This window comes from Eptesicus fuscus, chromosome 13 (assembly GCF_027574615.1).
Source record: "Eptesicus fuscus isolate TK198812 chromosome 13, DD_ASM_mEF_20220401, whole genome shotgun sequence".
NCBI classification, from domain to species: domain Eukaryota; kingdom Metazoa; phylum Chordata; class Mammalia; order Chiroptera; family Vespertilionidae; genus Eptesicus; species Eptesicus fuscus.
The window spans coordinates 77,206,263-77,222,843 of record NC_072485.1 but is presented as its reverse complement, the minus strand read 5'-3'; the positions used below and the strand labels follow the sequence as shown (position 1 = coordinate 77,222,843).

The window sequence follows — 16,581 nt, the reverse complement described above, 5'->3', positions numbered from 1 at the left end:
CGCCCCGAGGAAGGAACCTGCAGGACTTTTTTTTCAGTTGTGGCGGCTAACAAATATTTTCCTCTGCACTCAGCACCCCCTGCATTCCGCACCCCTAGCACACCACTGGACCGAGACACGAATTGATCTTAATTAAGAAAGAAAAGAGAAAGAAGCTATCCGACAACTGCAGCTCCTCTCCTGCCCTGTCCCTGCTGGGAAGTCATAATGGTCACTGGTCCGGTTCGGTCACGTTCCTCAGATGGACAGTCACCCTATTCCGGACAGCAGGGGGGCCTGAGCACCCTTCCAGCCTGTCTTTACAAAGAGATGTGTCAGTTGTGGCGGCTAACAAATATCTAGGTCAGGTGCAGGCTTTTTCTCCAAATCTGCAGGAGTTCAGAGCAAAAGGGCAGCTCCCTTACACCACTGGGTGCCCTGTGCCTCCCGGGGCCCACCGTGACCCCCCAGGCTTGGCTGGGTCACCTCTCAGAATCCTGGCCTGGACAGAGCGCTGGCCGCCATCCCGTGGAGGCAGGCGTGGGGATATGGACAGAAAAGGCTGCTGGGAACACGCTGTAGACCAGCCCATCCTGGTGACAGCCCTCCCTCCCCGCCCCAGTGGTGTAAGGGAGCTGCCCTTTTGCTCTGAACTCCTGCAGGTTTGGAGAAAAAGCCTGCACTCATGTCCCCATCCTCAGCTCCTCATTTCTCCTGCAAGGTGATCCTCCCTCCTCCCCGCCCCCCCCCCACCCCCCAGAAAGCCCCTAGTCACCGTCATCACTTAATCTTCAGAACAGTCTTTACAAAGAGATGTGTCATGGCATCGGCAGTGCTACTCTCCTTATTACGTAAAAAGGCAACCCCTATCTGTACTGCGGGAGAGGGCCGGCGGGGCACCTCGGCTGGACCCTGCGTCCGTGTCCTGCATGCTGGGAGGTCCGTTGCGCTCCGGGGCCGCGAGTGCGCGCCTTCTCCAAGCCTTACGGTAGCGCAGCGCGCGGAGCAACCACGTGGCGGCAGAACCGAGGCCAGGCGGGAATGCGTGGAATGCGGGGCGCAGCCCGCGCTGCTCCGGAGCCAAGGCCTGGGTTCCCGCAGCGTATGCTCCCACCTTCTCTGTCTTCCCAGCCCGGCCGCACCCCTGCCCCAGGCCCGGACACCCAGGCCCGCAAGGGCAGGTCGAGCCCCAAAAGAGCGCCCAGGCGGCGAGGTTTAGGGACGGAGAGCGGCCCGTCCAACCCCTCAAACCCCACGCACCCAGACCTCCCCAGGGGGTCCAAACCTGTGTCCTGCCGCCAGGCCCGACCGCGTTAGGCCGAGGGACCCATAGGGAGGGGTGCTGCAGGGCGTTAGGTGTGGAACCCTCTTCACTCGCCTGAAAAAGTCCCTCCGCCACCCCTCCTGGCAAGTGTCCAGAGCCCCAGAACTCAGAGGGCCCCCTCCATCCACCCACCCCCAGGGCCATGGCGAAGGAAGGAAACCTTTCAAGGGCAGAACCAAGCTGACTGGAAGGCACGAGGATGCGGGGTCCTCCCCGCAGTCTCCCATAAAAAGCGAGGGTGGGGGCCGAGTGACAAGTCCTAGAGGTGAGGGAAGGGGCCTCGAGTCCTTCGTGGGCGGGCGGGCACGCCGCAGGGGTCGAGGGAGGCTTTAGACCCGGTCCTCCTGCGGAAGCCCGAGAGCCACCGCCCAAGGTTTCCGAGCCCCGGCGAGTCTCCGCGGCGGGTCCCTGCGCCTTGGTCCGAGGCAGGGGTCTGCTCAGCCCGGGATGGGGGGCCGTTGGTTGGCCAAGGGAGACGGCGAGAAGGACAAGGCTTCCTGGGCCATTACCCCGCCTCCCCCGGATTAGCCTTCGCTGGAGGTGGTCATCTTCTCACTCCACGACGCCCGGTCAGCGACTGGCCAGGGGCCTGAGCCAGAGGCCGGGGAGTTCCTAGCGGACTTGGTGTTTCATGTTGCCCAAGGTACCGGGCAGTGCGTTTTGAGGGGCGCAGATCAAGGAGTCAGCCTCTTTTTTCACCTCCAAAAGTACACCTCCTCCCTCGGGACCCCGGGGGCAGGGGGAGCCAGCCTCCTCCCACACCTTGGGGTTTGCTTTTCCAGCCCCACGCGCACCTCGCCTGAGGCCTTCAGAGGTGGGAAAGGGGTGCCCCGATCGCGCACCCTGCCATACCTCCGGCTGGGGCTCGGAGGACGGGGTGAGTCTGTGGGTGGCTGACATGAACTGATCAGGGATAGAAACGCAAGTCAGAGGCTTGGGGGGTGGGAGGGGCGACTGCCCCTGTGCCCAGCTTGTGGCGGTCCCGGGTAAGCGCCTGGGCCGGGGACCGCAGCCTTGGGGCGCCGCGGGTCCGCACTGCGCGGCCCCGGCGGAGCTACCGCGGCACGTGGGCCGCCACGCGTGCCCCCAAAGCCAACAGCCTGGGGGAAGGGGAGCCCGGGCACCTCCGGAACTCCGCAGCCCTCGTTCGGAAGCGTTTTTCTAGGGCTACTTAAGGGCTTAACAATGAAAAACTCGCGGAACTGGAGCCAAGTCCTTTCAAGTCGCCGCCAGGTATGCGGCTGCAGGTGACCCCACCTGGGAACGCCGCCCCCCCCCCCGCCCCCGTCCTCTCGGGGGGAAAAAGCGGGTGCCGGAGGTCAACACCCGTGGGAGACCTCCTCTGGGCCCTGCACCCGCTCCCCAGAGCCCCCCGCGGAGCCGCGCGCAGCCGCGGTGCTTCCCAAGGTCGGCGCCGCGCGCCCGCTCCTGAATGAACGCGCGCCCTCCCCCGCCGTGAATGGAGGTTCCCACAGCCAGGGGCGGTGGCAAACGCGCCGGCTGCGGAATTCGCCCTCTGGAGGCCAACTATCCGCCCCTCCGCGGTCACCCCGGTTGGGGGCCAGGGGCCGAGGAAAGCGAGAAGGTGATTTAAGTTCCTTTTAGATTTCCTTTCGAACCAACGTGGTTTCCCTACCGATTGGGCCGCCGGCCCTTTGTCTACGAATGGTCACCAAGAAATGAGAGCAGAGCACTTTAAATGAGCCCAGAATTCGCAGTTCCTGCTTCGTGGTGTGTTGTTTTTTTTTTTAAGGCAATGCAAAATTAAACTGCAACAGGAAAGTTTTTTAAAGTTACTTTTCTCTTAGAAAAAAAAAATGTTAAAATAAAAAAAAAATGCCTCCTCTGCTCTCCTAGAAGGAGCAGCTCTCAAGGGCCCCCGGTTTTGGGCCCCCTCGGGAGTTCTGGGGAACGCAGATCTGAGCTCCCTGGTGGGGGGTTGGGCGGCGGGCGCTCCTTGCCTGGCCCCAAATTCCAGCGCCTCCCCCACGGGTTCCTGGACGGCTCTTCACGCTCAGTGGCCGGGCTTGCACTTTTGCGCCCGTCCCTGAGCGGGGAAATCAACGGAGTTCCTTGTTGAGATCTGCCTGGTCCGCCTAGTAACAGCGCCGCACCCCCATTGGCTCATGCTAATTCCAGTTTCCTCCGCCTTGCTCCCGGGTTGCGGGGGGGGGGGGGGGGGGGGAAGCTCCCTCAAGGACCAGGAGCCCATTTTGCCGGAGTGGGCGAACCTCTTTATGCCCCGCTGCCCTGGCCGTCGCTGACCCGCCTCGGGCCGACCAGGGGTGCACGCGGGGCTCGGACCCCCAGACCCCCAGGACAGGAGCCGCCTGGTGATAGCGCGCAGCCTCATAAATCACCCAGGCGGCCACCGGGTCGGAATTTTATGAATGAAAAAGCAGCCCGGCCGCCCTCGTGCGCCGGCTGACGCTGCGAGGCTCCTGAGTGCCCCGAGCAAACGCGAGCGTGGGTGCCGCGCGAGGGCGACACGCGGGGGGGCGCTCCCTGCTCGGGCCACCCACGGCTGCCGAGGCGGGAGCCCGGGGATAATGACCATCCTGGACCCGGAGCATGTGTAACCCCAATTCCCGGCGGGGGGAGGGGAACGCGGGACGAATCAGCCCCCAAAGAGGGGGTGTCTTGCCGTGGTGTGTGCCCCGCCTTGGTGTGAGCCCCCTTGCGAAGGGAGGGGTCTTTTTTGTCCTTTTTCTTGGAGTCTTTACTGTTAGGGGGATACAGTGGTTGGATGACACAGGGAAGTAAATGGACAGTTTTCTTAATTTGGGGCAGGTAGTGTAAAACTTTTTTTAAAATGTTAAGATTTGGTAAAATGTCCCTATGTTTTTTTAAAAAAACAACTAAAAACAACTACAAAGACGGAATCTAATAATAAAAAAACACTTTATGTATTCTTTTATATACCTTAAATGTGTGATAATATTGAGGACCCTCTCCTATAACCACGAACATGTATAGATTTTTTGTTAAAAACCATCAGGTCAGTACACCCATTTCTTTAACTTATAATTGTTCTTATTTTTTGTTAGCCCCTGCCATCCCCTTCAGGCTCCCGAATGCAGTCCCAGCGCAGATTATGAAGGTGAAAAGGCGCCCACACCCCCCAACAGAACCAATTAGGAAGCTTCCGGTGGTCTTGTCCCAGACGGAGAAGCGACTAATATTTCCAGTGATTTATTTTACTTCTTAATTTTAAAAGGAGCCGGACAGAGACCACTGTTTTGCTGCCTTCTATAAAGGGTGTTTTTCTAGCAGTTAAATTGCCGGGACGGGTGGGTTGGGTTTTGGGGACCCCCGCTAGGATGGACTTGGCCAAGGTAGGAAGACAGCCCGCAGATCCCCCAGGCGAGGACGACGGGATGAAGGAAATGCTGGCCACCATCTTGGGCTGCTGCTGGAATTTTCGGGCATTTATTTTATTTTATTTTTTTCTAGCGAGCGCATGCTAGGCTGAAATCTCTTAAACGTTTAGTGTTACCCCCCTGGGCATTTGCAATGACCCCCCACCCCACCCCCGTGCACCGGAATGAAGTCAGCAGGGTTGTGGGGCTCTCCCGGGCGTCCCTGAATGTTCAATGGTTCCTGAAATTCACACGTGTTAATGAAAATGAAAGAAGATGTAGGCGCTGAGATTCCTTGGCCGCCTCTCCACCCGTGGGTGCCTCGTGGCGTTCTCGGAAGTGCGCCCATTCTCCCGGCTCGAATACAGGGTGTCGCCAAGCCCCAGAAGCCCCTTCCACGTGGTCTCCCCCCGGCTGCGTGTGGCCTGCCCGCCCCTCCTAGTTGCCCCCCTCTGCAGAACCACCTCCACCCCACCCCACCCCCAAATCCCAGGGGGACCCACTCGGGGAGAACAGCCCCCCTGCGCCCCTCTTCCCCGGCGGGGAGAAAGGCTGCCTCGGGGCGATTTGCATTTCTATGAAAACCGGGCTTCGGGGGCCACTCGGCTGCGGGACTCGGCCCCTCGCCGCTCCCCGGCGCTCCGCGCCCGAGCCCGCGCCCCCTCCCCCTGAGCCCGCCCCCGCCCCCCCTCCCATTCTCTGCGCGGCTTTGATCTCTGAACAACAGTAACGTCACACCGACTATAGGGGAGTTTTGTTGAAAGTTGCAAAGTCCTGGAGCCTCCAGAGGGCTGTCGGCGCAGTAGCAGCGAGCAGCAGCATCCGCGCGCTCCGGCAAAGGGCAGCAGAGCTCCAAGGAGCGCGCGGCGCGGAAGCCAGAGCCGAGCGCAGACCGATCCCTCGACCCACCTCCCGCCCCAGGCCACCCAGGAGAGCCCCAGCCATGGCACACCAGCTCCTGTGCTGCGAGGTGGAGACCATCCGCCGGGCGTACCCCGATGCCAACCTCCTCAACGACCGGGTGCTCCGGGCCATGCTCAAGGCAGAGGAGACCTGCGCGCCCTCTGTGTCCTACTTCAAGTGCGTGCAGAAGGAGATCCTGCCGTCCATGCGGAAGATCGTGGCCACCTGGATGCTGGAGGTGCGGGGCCGGGGCGGCTCTCTTAAGGCGCCTGCAGCTTGTTGCCCAAACTCACATTTCTTTGCCACTCGTCTTCCCTTTTCTCCCACTCTGACTTTGAAGTTTGCCGGGGCTGCTGCTAGGAATCATATTTTCAAAATATATAGATGTTGTGGGTTTTTTTTTTTTAACTAGGAAGGAGTGGGGGCGTTAGAAATACCCTTTCCTGGGGGGAGGGGAGCAGCCGGCGAGGGGTCCCAGGGGGAAAGCCAGTGCCAGGCGCACCCCAGTTGGCTAGAGGGTACGGGCGGGCAGGCTGGGCGCCCTTTGTGGCCCCCGCCTGCGAGCGAGCCCCGCTGCGCCTCCTCTCCCAGCCGCGGAGCCACCAGCTTCATGGGGAGGGGGCACATACTTGATTTTTAAATTAATATTCTTGGACACGTATGCAAGGGCCGCTCGTGCCAGTATTATGCGCCATCTTTGTTCTTTTATTGCAAAGCTAAAGTTTATTAATAATTGGGGGCAGGGTGGGGGAGGGGGACAGCCGGCGAGGCGCTGGAGCCGCGGCTAGGGGCCGTGCGGTTGCGAAAAACTGGTGGGAGGGGTGCGGGGACCGAGCGCGGGTATTGTGGGGGGACCCCACTCGGGAAGGGGGGGCTCTTTGTTCAAGCAGCAAGTCCCGGGGTGCCCTGCACGGCCAGCCTGGGCCAGCGAGCACACCGGGCTGCAAGGTCGCGTGGCCCCCAAGACTCTGAGGATTGACCCTCGTCTGCTGGGGTCTCCGCTTGGGTGATCTGTCCGGAGCGAGCCAGAGGCTCGGGTCACATTTTCAGACTTTCCGTGGGCGCCTGAGGAACCCACAAGTATTTTTAAATAATTTTTTTGAAAGTGCGGCGTGGTGCCCTTGCGAGAGAGAAACGGTGCCCGCGCCCAGGGAGGGGGGGGGTGCCTGATTTTGAATTCCTGGGGATCTCCCCGGAGCCTACAACGAGCTCCCGACCCCCGGCTCGGGTAGAGGGCCGCCCGGCGGTCATTTTCAGGTTTTTTTTATGTACCCAGGTATTTTTTTTATATTTTTAAATATTTTTTGAAAAGATGACGTCTGGGGAAATGCGGCGCGGCAGCCTGGGACGCCACCTTTGTGTCTCGCAGGCGCTGCGAGCGTGGCGCCCAGCCCCCCGGCCCCACACCCCATTTGATGCGACCCTGGCCCAGGCGGGGCCCCTAGCACCCACCCGGGCCAGGGCCCCCAGGGCCGGCAGCCGGCACACAGCGCACGCCGCCCAGCCGTGCCCGCTCCCGCTCCCGCTCTCGCCGAGCAGGCTTCTGGGGACTTTCCCTTTCAGTTTCATTCAGTGGGTGGGTATTGGGGACACTCGGGGGAGGTAGCGCATCAACAGAAGCGTCTGCCGCCCCCTCCCCGACCCTCCGTGCGCTCGGAAACCCACGAGCTGGGTGGGGGGCGCGGGGTCCCGCAAAGGGGGCCCTGGCGGCGGCAGTCACGGACCCGGTGCCCCAGCAGGTCTGCGAGGAGCAGAAGTGCGAGGAAGAGGTCTTCCCGCTGGCGATGAACTACCTGGACCGCTTTCTGTCGCTGGAGCCCGTGAAAAAGGGCCGCCTGCAGCTGCTGGGGGCCACCTGCATGTTCGTGGCCTCGAAGATGAAGGAGACCATCCCCCTGACGGCGGAGAAGTTGTGCATCTACACTGACAACTCCATCCAGCCCGACGAGCTGCTGGTAACCCCACTGCCACCCGACACCCCGTTAGCCACAGGACCCCGGGGTGGGGGGGGGAAGGACGGGAGACCCTGCTACCCGGGTCCCTTCCGAGGAGCGAGCCCCTTCCGAGGGGCGAGCGGAACCCCGCGGCCCCCCATTCCCGCCGCCCCACCTCACTTTTGCTTCGCCTCCCAACGCGGCTGAATCCCTAGCGCGGCCGAAAAATGGGCGGTGCGCGCCCTCTAGCGTCCACGGCATGGGCAGCGCGCGCTAAGGACAAGGTCTTGCGTGCGTTCCTGGTGCGGGAGATCTCTTTTTGTCGCCACGTGTGAACTGTCATCTGAATAATGAGCATGAGTCCTTTCACGCGTCACATTCGCTTTTTTGATCTGGGATTGCATGTTGTCCCCCATTTCCTGGATCCCCAGATCGCCATCACTTCTCTCCAGACCCCGGTCCCACTCGCTCCCCCCCACCTCCCCGGAGTTCCCCTGCACTTTTCATGTTTGGTCACCCATTTCCACAGCAAATGGAGCTGCTGCTAGTGAACAAGCTCAAGTGGAACCTGGCGGCCATGACCCCCCACGATTTCATTGAACACTTCCTCTCCAAAATGCCGGTGGCCGAGGTCAACAAGCAGATCATCCGCAAACACGCGCAGACATTTGTCGCCCTCTGTGCCACAGGTAGGGCGGCTGGCTGGTTGGCTGGCCTGATCTCCCTGGGTGCTCCTGGCGGGCTTCTTGCCATCTGCCTCAGTTTCCCCACCAGGCCCCTTCTGTTCTCAGAAGTGCTCCTCTTCCCCTGTGCTGTTGAGCAGAGGGCTCGGCCTGTAGTTGAGCCTGCCTGGGGGGGGGGGGGGTTGTCCTCATGGGGTTGGGTGGCTGGTCTGCCTGTGTCCAGCTGCCTTGGTTTCTGCTCCCCCCGGCCTGCCTCTCCCCACCTCTCTCCAGTCCTTTCCTATGTCCTCAAGGAATCTGCGCTTTGGGGCCCCCTTCTGGCCTCTCCCAAGTTGGGCCACCTGCCAGGGGCGCCTACAGGGGTGGGGAGCCCAGGCCGCCAGCGCCTGCACCACGTGCTCTGGGCCTCCAGCTTGGCTCTCCCTGAGGCCCTATTAGGGGCGCCTCGGCTGAGCCCTGGGAGGAGCTTTGGAGCCGCCTGCTGCTGTGGTTGACGGCAGGGGGCAGCGTTCCCTCCCCTGGCACTGCCCTGGCCCCAGATCCCGGCGGCAGCCAGCCTTTCAAAACAGGGGGTGGGGACACACACACACACACACACACACACACACACACACACACAGTGTTGCCTCCAGCTTCCCCCAGCCCCGATCCTGACCCCCTGGGACTGCTTCCTGTTCTCCCTGGAGACCCTGACTGTAGGACGCAGGCCCCATCCCCTTTCAGATGTCACATCTCTTTGGGACTTAACGCTGAGCAACCTAAGGGCCACACTTTATCAGAGGGGGAGGCTGACCTCTGGTGTCTTCCCCACCCCCAAGAGGCAGAGCCCCCAGCCTGGCAACTCCTTGCACCCTCCTGATGTCTGGGTGCTCTGGTGGCTGGTATTTCTGGGTTAGGCAAGAGTTGGGAAGATTCTGCAGGTCTCCCACCCCGCTCCGAGTCCTTCCAAGTGAGGCGTGGGGGCCCAGGAGGAGAAGCCAAGGACACTGCTGGCCTGGATGGACCGGACTGGGGCGCCCCTTCCCCAGGCGCTCCAGCTCTGGTCCTTGGGCAGGGGTGGGGAGCCTCTGGGAGGGGCCTCCAGAGACTCCCAGACAGCCTTTTATGGAGCTGAAAGTTGTTTGGAAAAATAGCAAGTTTCCTGGAGATCATACAAGGCGTGGTTCTTGCACACCCTCCCCCCCAGGGTAGCTGGGGCAGCCTGGAGCTCCCCCGCTCCCGAGATCCCCGGACAGCGGGGGGTGTGGCCTGTGGGTGCTGGCAGTGAGGGAAGCAATCCTGGCACACAGGCTGCAAACTGGCTTTGGTCCAGCTCCCAAGCTGCCCACGCGGGGCCCAGCAGGCACCCCGGCCTTCTGCTCAGAGACCTGCGGTGACCCAGGTTGTTGCAAACATTAACTCCAGGGCGGGGCCCCACAGGAGCAGCAACCAGCCGGGCCCTCGGAAGATGCTCAGGCCCTGGTCCTGACTGTGCCCCCGCAGTTTGGGGGTGACTGAGATGCAGTCGTGCCCTTGGTCACAAAGGGGCCTCTCAGGTGGGAGTGACGTCATTGAGCTAAAAAACAAACAGGTTATGTGAGGTGGGCGTGAGCAAGGGCCCCACTGAAAGGTGCCATGGGGGTGGGGGTGGGGGCTCTGCTCTCCCTACACCCGGAGACTGGGCTTCCTGAGTCCCTGCACGTGTGCACACGCTACTGCCTGGCTCTTCCAAACGTGTACATGCATGTACACTGGAGCCTTTCCTTTTTTTTTTCCCTTTTTGGTTAATCTTCACCCGAGGATATTTTTCCATTGATTTTTAGAGAGAGTGGAAGGGAGGGGGGGAGAGAGAGAAACATCGGTGTGAAAGAGACACCTCGATTGGTTGCCTCCTACACGCACTCTGACCAGGGCCGTGGAACCGGCAACCACGGTACATGCCCTTGACCGGAATCGATCTGGGACCCTTCAGTCCGTGGGCCGATGCTCTGTCCACTGAGCCAATCCAGCGAGGGCTGGAGCCTTTCCTCTTGCTGAACTGGGTGGCGAAGATGCCACACCCAGCACCCGCTCCAGGCTCGGCCCCCAACTCCCCCACTGAGATGCTGAAATCAGTCCCCCCTCCCCACCAATAATTCAGGTGCGACAAGAAGGCAGCCATGGCCATAGCTGGTGCTACTTAGGTGCCCTCACTGACTCCCTCCTCTGTGCTAGACCCAGCCTCTAGGGGCGGGGGGCGGGGTGGCCACCCTGCCCAGTGGAGAGTTTCCCTACAGTTTGGGGAGGGAACAAGCTGACTCTGGGGGAAGATGAAGTGGGGACAAGCACCGATTTGGGGTGCTGGCTGTGCCTGGGTTTGGCCTCGCAGGTGGAAGTTTGAGGGTTGGCAGGGGGAGGGGAGGCACCCCTGGATCGGGGAGAGGCTCGGCCAGTGCAGGTGAAGACCCTAGAGCAGTGGTTCCCCACCTTTTTTGGCCATGCCCCACCTAAGCGTCTCTAAAATCCTGATGCCCCTCTCCTCCGTGACATACAATTATTATTCAAAAAGTGAACTCCTATTCACGTGGAGGAAGCCTAAAAGGCCATTCACTTGGTCTAAACAAGCTTCCAAAGAACATGGCATCCATGAAGAGAAATAAAAGGACAGTTGAAGTCCTGAGGAAGAAATTGTTAAAAAATAATATGAAGTGATATGAAAAAATAGCAAATAAAGTCTCAAAACATAGAGAAGTGAAATGCATAAATATGTCACAATATATATTTATATACTGTACATGAGGCCCCTGGAACCATAAGAAATGCCAGAGATTCACTGTGAATAACTCATTCTCGAAGTGCCCTGTGGGGCGTGTGCCCTGCGCTGGGAACCACTGTTCTGGAGGATGGCAGGTCTCCGTCAGTCCCTGTGCCCGTGCAGTTGCTTAGAGGAGACACTTCTGCTCCCTGGTGGGTTCTGTCATCTTTCACTTGTGTAAATGGGCTACGGGTTCAAAAGGCTCACGCTGAAAGGACGAGATGGGGGTGTTCGCTGTCAGAGTGCCCTGACCAGGCCTCTGCTGTTTGTTTCCGACGGTGGGACTGACCAGGGCTGCTTCAGGGCTTCGTTAGTGAGCGAAGGGCACCAGCTCCCGCCTTAGGCACCTCCGGAGCCCCAGGGCCTTGTCTGTGCCCGGGCGGGGAAGGAGCTGGGTTGCAGGGACTCCCGCACTTCCTCAGCCAGGCCCCTCGAGTGAACGCCCAGGCAGCTGTGTGCTGAGACAGGCCCTGACAAGGGCACAGACCACAGGGATCCGGCAGTGTCCCCACTCACGGCCCCTTGCCTCTCCCTCTGCTGCAGACGTGAAGTTCATTTCCAACCCGCCCTCCATGGTGGCCGCCGGGAGCGTGGTGGCCGCAGCGCAAGGCCTGCACCTGGGAAGCTCCAACAGCTTCCTGTCCTATCACCGCCTCACGCGATTCCTCTCCAAAGTGATCAAGTGTGACCCAGTAAGTGATCGGGCACCCCTCCTGCGGGCAGGGGCGGACCTGCTGGTCTCGGGGAGGAGAGGCCCAGTGCTGGGGTGCTGCAGCCACAGGTCGCTCAAGGGGAATGCTTTGACTAGTGCCGAGGCCCCCGAAGATGACGGGTGGGGGTGGGGGTGCACAGGACCAGTCTCAGGCCGCCAGTGCCAGCTTCACCCCCCTCTCCCGGGGACTCCTTTGGAAGAAGCATCTCCCAGAACTTGAAGACAGGCCCTCAGGAGCCACTGAGGCCTCGGGAAGAGGGGCGGCCGGCAGTGGCGCGCACCCTCATGGGTGTGCAGGGGCCCAGACGAGCTTTGTCGGGCCACAATGTGGATGCCAATAAACCGCTGCCATCAAAGGGCTCCTGTGAGGTCTGAGGTCGTGACCACGGGCCCTCCGGGAGCTGCTGCTGCAGTCAGAGCCAGAGGCGGAGGTGTTGTCTTTAAAAACGCCATTGTTTTATTCCCGCTTTATTGCTTTCCTTAAAGAATTAAAATAACAATGGCAAGGGTTTATGGCATTTACCAAATTAGACCAGAGTGGTTTGGTGGGAGTGAGTGACCGCCTTGACCCCGGCCCAGGTCTGGCTTGGGATGCCTTCTGGTGGCCCGCCCTGGAGCATTGGGGAGGCTCTGTGGCCCCAGCCAGGTGCCACCTCACCTGCACCACTCAGGGAAGGGAAGGACGGGTGTGAGACAGACACCTGCCTGTCCTCTGGCCAGTGGCACTAGGCTGTCCCCAGAGGACGCGTTCTTGTCTATAGAGGCGGACTCCCCGCTGCCTCTTGGCGCTCACGCTCACGCTCACTTCACTCTCCAGTAGGCGGGGGGGGGTGGGGGGGGGGGAGCTTGCTCACTAGAAATGCCACTAACCAATAGGGGGTGGGCGGGGACTCAGTTGAGGCTGAAATGTGTCAGTCTGGTTACCCAGTGACAGACATTGCCCACCTGGGTTGTCTGCCTTGCCTTTCTCCAAAGCTGGACCTCAGGGACCAAAGTCAGCTCATCACAGGACGGGGCTGAGGTCCGGTGGGCACTACACAAGGCCAGTGCATCATCCTGGATGCAGGCCGAACAGTATAAAGGGTCCCAGGCCACCCAAGAGTCATTCGCAGTCATGCACGGCTTAATGCCTTTAACGGCCATTCACCACAGAAGGCTGGGTTCACCGTGGGGCTGACAGCAGAGGTTAAGTCCCAAAAGCAGGGCTCAGGGGGCCTCCCTGCCCTGGATGGAACGGCTGGATTCACCAAGGACAGTGGCGGGGCCAGTGGGAACGGCGGGGCCAGAGACCAGAGCCCGGCAGAGGGATTGCAGCGAGAGGCCGGGCCCTGCTGCTGGGGACACAGGGACAGGCGGGGGAGGGGAGGGGCGCAGGACAGGCGCATCGCCGTTCACAGACGATGGCCAGCAGCCCTGTGGTCCTCGGTCCTGAGTGGGGCCATCACCGCCCAGCTGGCGTGTGGGCTCCTCAGGCTGGCAGCTGCTGGACACAGGCCCCTGCGGGTCTGTCCTGGGGTTTGGGGGACCAGCTCTCGGGTCTGGGGCGGGGGGGGGGGGGGGGGGAGGGGGGCGGGGGGGGGAGGGGGGCGGGGTGGCAACTTTAGGTCAGCCTCACTGCTATGCTAAATCACCATCCGGGTCACGGTGTTTGGGGGATGGGCCCTTCCCGTGGGCCTCCTTCTGAGGCCCTGTCCCCCTGCCCCCTGCCCCCTAGGACTGCCTCCGGGCCTGCCAGGAGCAGATCGAAGCCCTGCTGGAGTCCAGCCTGCGCCAGGCCCAGCAGAGCCTGGACCCCAAGGCCGTGGAGGAGGAGGAGGAGGAAGAGGAGGAGGTGGACCTGGCCTGCACACCCACCGACGTGCGCGATGTGGACATTTGAGGGGCTGGCGGAGGGAGGGCCGCCCCGGGGGCTCCCCTGCTGGATGCGCCCCTCCCGGATGGCCACGCCAGAAGGGAAAACTTCCTTCTTCTGTTGTTTTTTTCCTTCGCTCTTTCTCCTTTCTATCTCTGACTTAAGCAAGAGAAAAAAAAAAGTACCCAAAACTGTCTTTAAAAAAAATTTTCAGAAAAAAGTAGTAGTTGCATAACCCCAAGCTCTAGTGGGGAGGAGGGTTGTGCTACAGAAATAGAGGACTTCTGGCCCATAATCGACTAGTTTTGTAGGACTGTTTGTGTCTGCGTTGTAAGGGTAGGTTTTAACACAAGGAGTGAGTCTATCGGGGGCTTAGATTTGATTGATGTGTTTAAAGCATAAAAATGTTCTTAAAAAATTCCACAAACCATTTTTAAAGTAGAGGAGGGATTTTAGATAGAAAAAAATGTATTCTTGTGCTTTCCTGAGGAGCACGGCTTTAAGGCGGTTGTAGGCATCCTGTATCTCGCTTGCTCATGCATGTAGTCACTTTATAAGTCATTGGTGCGTGTTTATTTCGTAGGTAGGCGTGTAACCTCTTCACCTTGTCCACGGCTGATGTAACCTGTCGGGTAGAATAGTGTAGTTGAGCATCACCGAGTGCTAATCCTCTTTCTTCCCGTGGACCGGCCACCTGAGCAGGTGTCGGGCACCGGCCAGCGCGTACGCTCTTAAAAGAGAAGCCGAAATAGCAGCGTCACAGATTCTATTTTTTTAATCCTCGTATTTTTGTAGTTAACTGTTGAGGAGACGCTGTCGGCCACCAGGCCTGCAGCCTGCTCAGATCCAGGTGAAACCCACAGCTCGCTTCTTTGTCTCCTTCTCAATGTTCTAAACCCATTCCATTTCAAAGCACTTTGGGTCCGGCAGTTCTAGGGAAGGTCTCTTGTTCATGGGTGGAGAAGGGGGGTGGTTCCCAGTGGAATGGTTGGGATAGCCACGCGCGCGCGTGCGCAGACAGGATCGCAAGGCCCGTGCAAGTCGCCACGGTGTTCGCAAGGGGGTGTGGTGGAAGGCGAGGTTCCAGTCAAGGAGAAAGTGTGCGTTCTCCCGTTGCCAGGATATATGACGTTCCTTTTCCCGTAGAGAGGTTCGAGTTTAGGAATCCTTTGGTGCCAACTGGCGTTCGAAAGTAGGAGCCTTAAAGGTTTACCTAAAGGACGTGTAGTTTAAGGGTTAGGAAGGTTTTTTAAACACTAAAAATATGTAATTTATAGTTAAGGCTAAAAGGAATATTTATTGCAGAGGATGTTCGTAAGGCCAGTATGATTTCTCGAGTAATGCACTCTCCCCTTGACTCAAACGCACAGCCTGCTGCCTTTCAGGGGCGGGCTTGATACCGCTTAGAAAAGTTAGGTCCTTTTACAGGAGAAGGGGGAAATTCCCCAGGAAAAAAAAAACAAAAACGTTGATCCGGCCTGTTGGGTGTTCCCCAGCTTGAGCCAATCTGAGAGGCATCAGGTACAGGAGAGTTAGGGTCCCCGAATCGAGCTGTTTCAGCGTAGTCTCGCGCCCACCCCTCCTTTAAAGAAACGTTAGCAACCAGTAGACAATGCACATCTTGGCTATGGACCTTTGAGTAATTACTAAGTGGTGAGTGTTGAGGGAGGAGGCGAGAGCGCCCAGCCTGCTGCTGGGAGAGGATGTGAGGGAGGAAGTGCGGGAGGGGAGGCCGGCGGGACCACGGAGGGACAGGCTGCGCACCCCGTTTCTTATTCGCTGCTATCGATGACTTCCCAGCGTGTTCGGAAACAGACTCACCACGCCTCTTCGTATCTCTCACATTGTTTTGCTGCTATCGGAGGATCAGTTTTTCTGTTTTACGATGTCATATACTGCCATGTTCGAGTTTTAATTTTCTCATAGAAAAATGTATTACGGATGCCTTTTTTTTTTGTAGTTTTTCTTTTTTTTTTTTTTATGTGATCAATTTTGATGTAATGTGATTACTGCTCTATTCCAAAAAGGTTCCCGTTCCACGATACCTCATGCTTCACTTAGCCATGTGTAGACCAGCGGCCAGGACCCCGTCTGGCCCGCGGCCTCCTGCTTCGGCAAACAGACACTCGGACGAGATCCCCGACGGGCCTGGTGGGGACGGGCGCCGGGTGGCGTGCGGGCGGCCACCCGGCGTCTGAGGACCAGCCAGTGTCGGTGTCCACGTCCTTCCCTGCGCCCGTCGTGCTGGACTCTCCATCTGCCCTAGCATTGACCATCCTAGTAGCTTTTATGGCTGTGTTGTTTGCATATAGCTATGAAACTTGCATTATTATTATTATTGTAACAAGTATGTCTTGTGTGCCGCGGCGGTGCTGTGCCCTGGACGGGTCCCGGCCTCCGAGTCGCTGTTTCCGGGCTGTGGAAGCTGTCGTGTCCCCGTGCTCTCGGTTAAGTTCAGGGCCGCGCGATGCTAACTAAAGAGGCTGCAGATCTCGCCGAAGCCAGCCCGTGGTGCTGTGTGCCCGCGTTGCCTAGCATGCTGCCGAACCAAAAGAATTTGCACCCTAGGTGGCCCTGCCCAAAGGGATGGCCGGGAGCTACGAGGCCCCGCTCCGCAGGATCCCCGCTTCCGCTTACCTCAACTCTTCTGGCTGCAGCCTCTGTTTCTGAACCAAACCGGGTCCTTGAGGACGGCCCGTCCTAGGTCTGTCCTGGTGGCAGGTCGGGAGCACCGCGGAGTCTGTCCTGTGGCCGTCGAGTCTGTGAGGGTCTGGCGGGTGGGCACTTGGTCTGTGTGTGGTTTTTGGTTGCGCGTGGCGGCGTTTCCCAGCATGGACATGTAACCAGCACGTTTCCAGCGGAAAACAAGACAAACATGAAAAGTCTAGAAATAAAGTTAGTAAAAACCCCAGCGTGGTGCCTGTTTCCTGGGGCAGGCGGGGAGCCAGGGGCACAGAGCCTGGTGCTGAGGGTTCCTGGGCTGGGGGTGGCAGGCAGGCAGGATGCCAGGTCCTCCGTTGTGGGGGGCTGTCCTGAGCACTGTGGAGTGTGTAGCCGCATCC

General features: G+C 59.5%; 2 protein-coding genes across 3 annotated transcripts in view; one reads left to right on the top strand and one right to left on the bottom strand.

The window, feature by feature from the left end:
* LTO1 (LTO1 maturation factor of ABCE1) overlaps positions 1-16,581 on the bottom strand; it is a 48,005-nt gene that overhangs the window by 19,658 nt on the left and 11,766 nt on the right. The window lies entirely within an intron of this gene.
* On the top strand, positions 5,448-16,424 carry CCND1 (cyclin D1). Its single transcript, XM_008146841.3, has 5 exons — positions 5,448-5,803; positions 7,305-7,520; positions 8,029-8,188; positions 11,499-11,647; positions 13,382-16,424. The coding sequence occupies exons 1-5, from the start codon at positions 5,606-5,608 to the stop codon at positions 13,544-13,546; spliced, it is 888 nt and encodes a 295-aa protein (XP_008145063.1). The 5' UTR covers positions 5,448-5,605; the 3' UTR covers positions 13,547-16,424.

Excerpts from the sequence above, each read along its gene's own strand:
- CCND1 (XM_008146841.3), top strand. The coding sequence starts at position 5,606 with ATGGCACACCAGCTCCTGTGCTGCGAGGTGGAGACCATCCGCCGGGCG. Across the intron at positions 5,804-7,304 it reads TGGCCACCTGGATGCTGGAG|GTCTGCGAGGAGCAGAAGTG; the intron begins GTGCGGGGCCGG and ends GTGCCCCAGCAG. Across the intron at positions 8,189-11,498 it reads TGTCGCCCTCTGTGCCACAG|ACGTGAAGTTCATTTCCAAC; the intron begins GTAGGGCGGCTG and ends CCTCTGCTGCAG.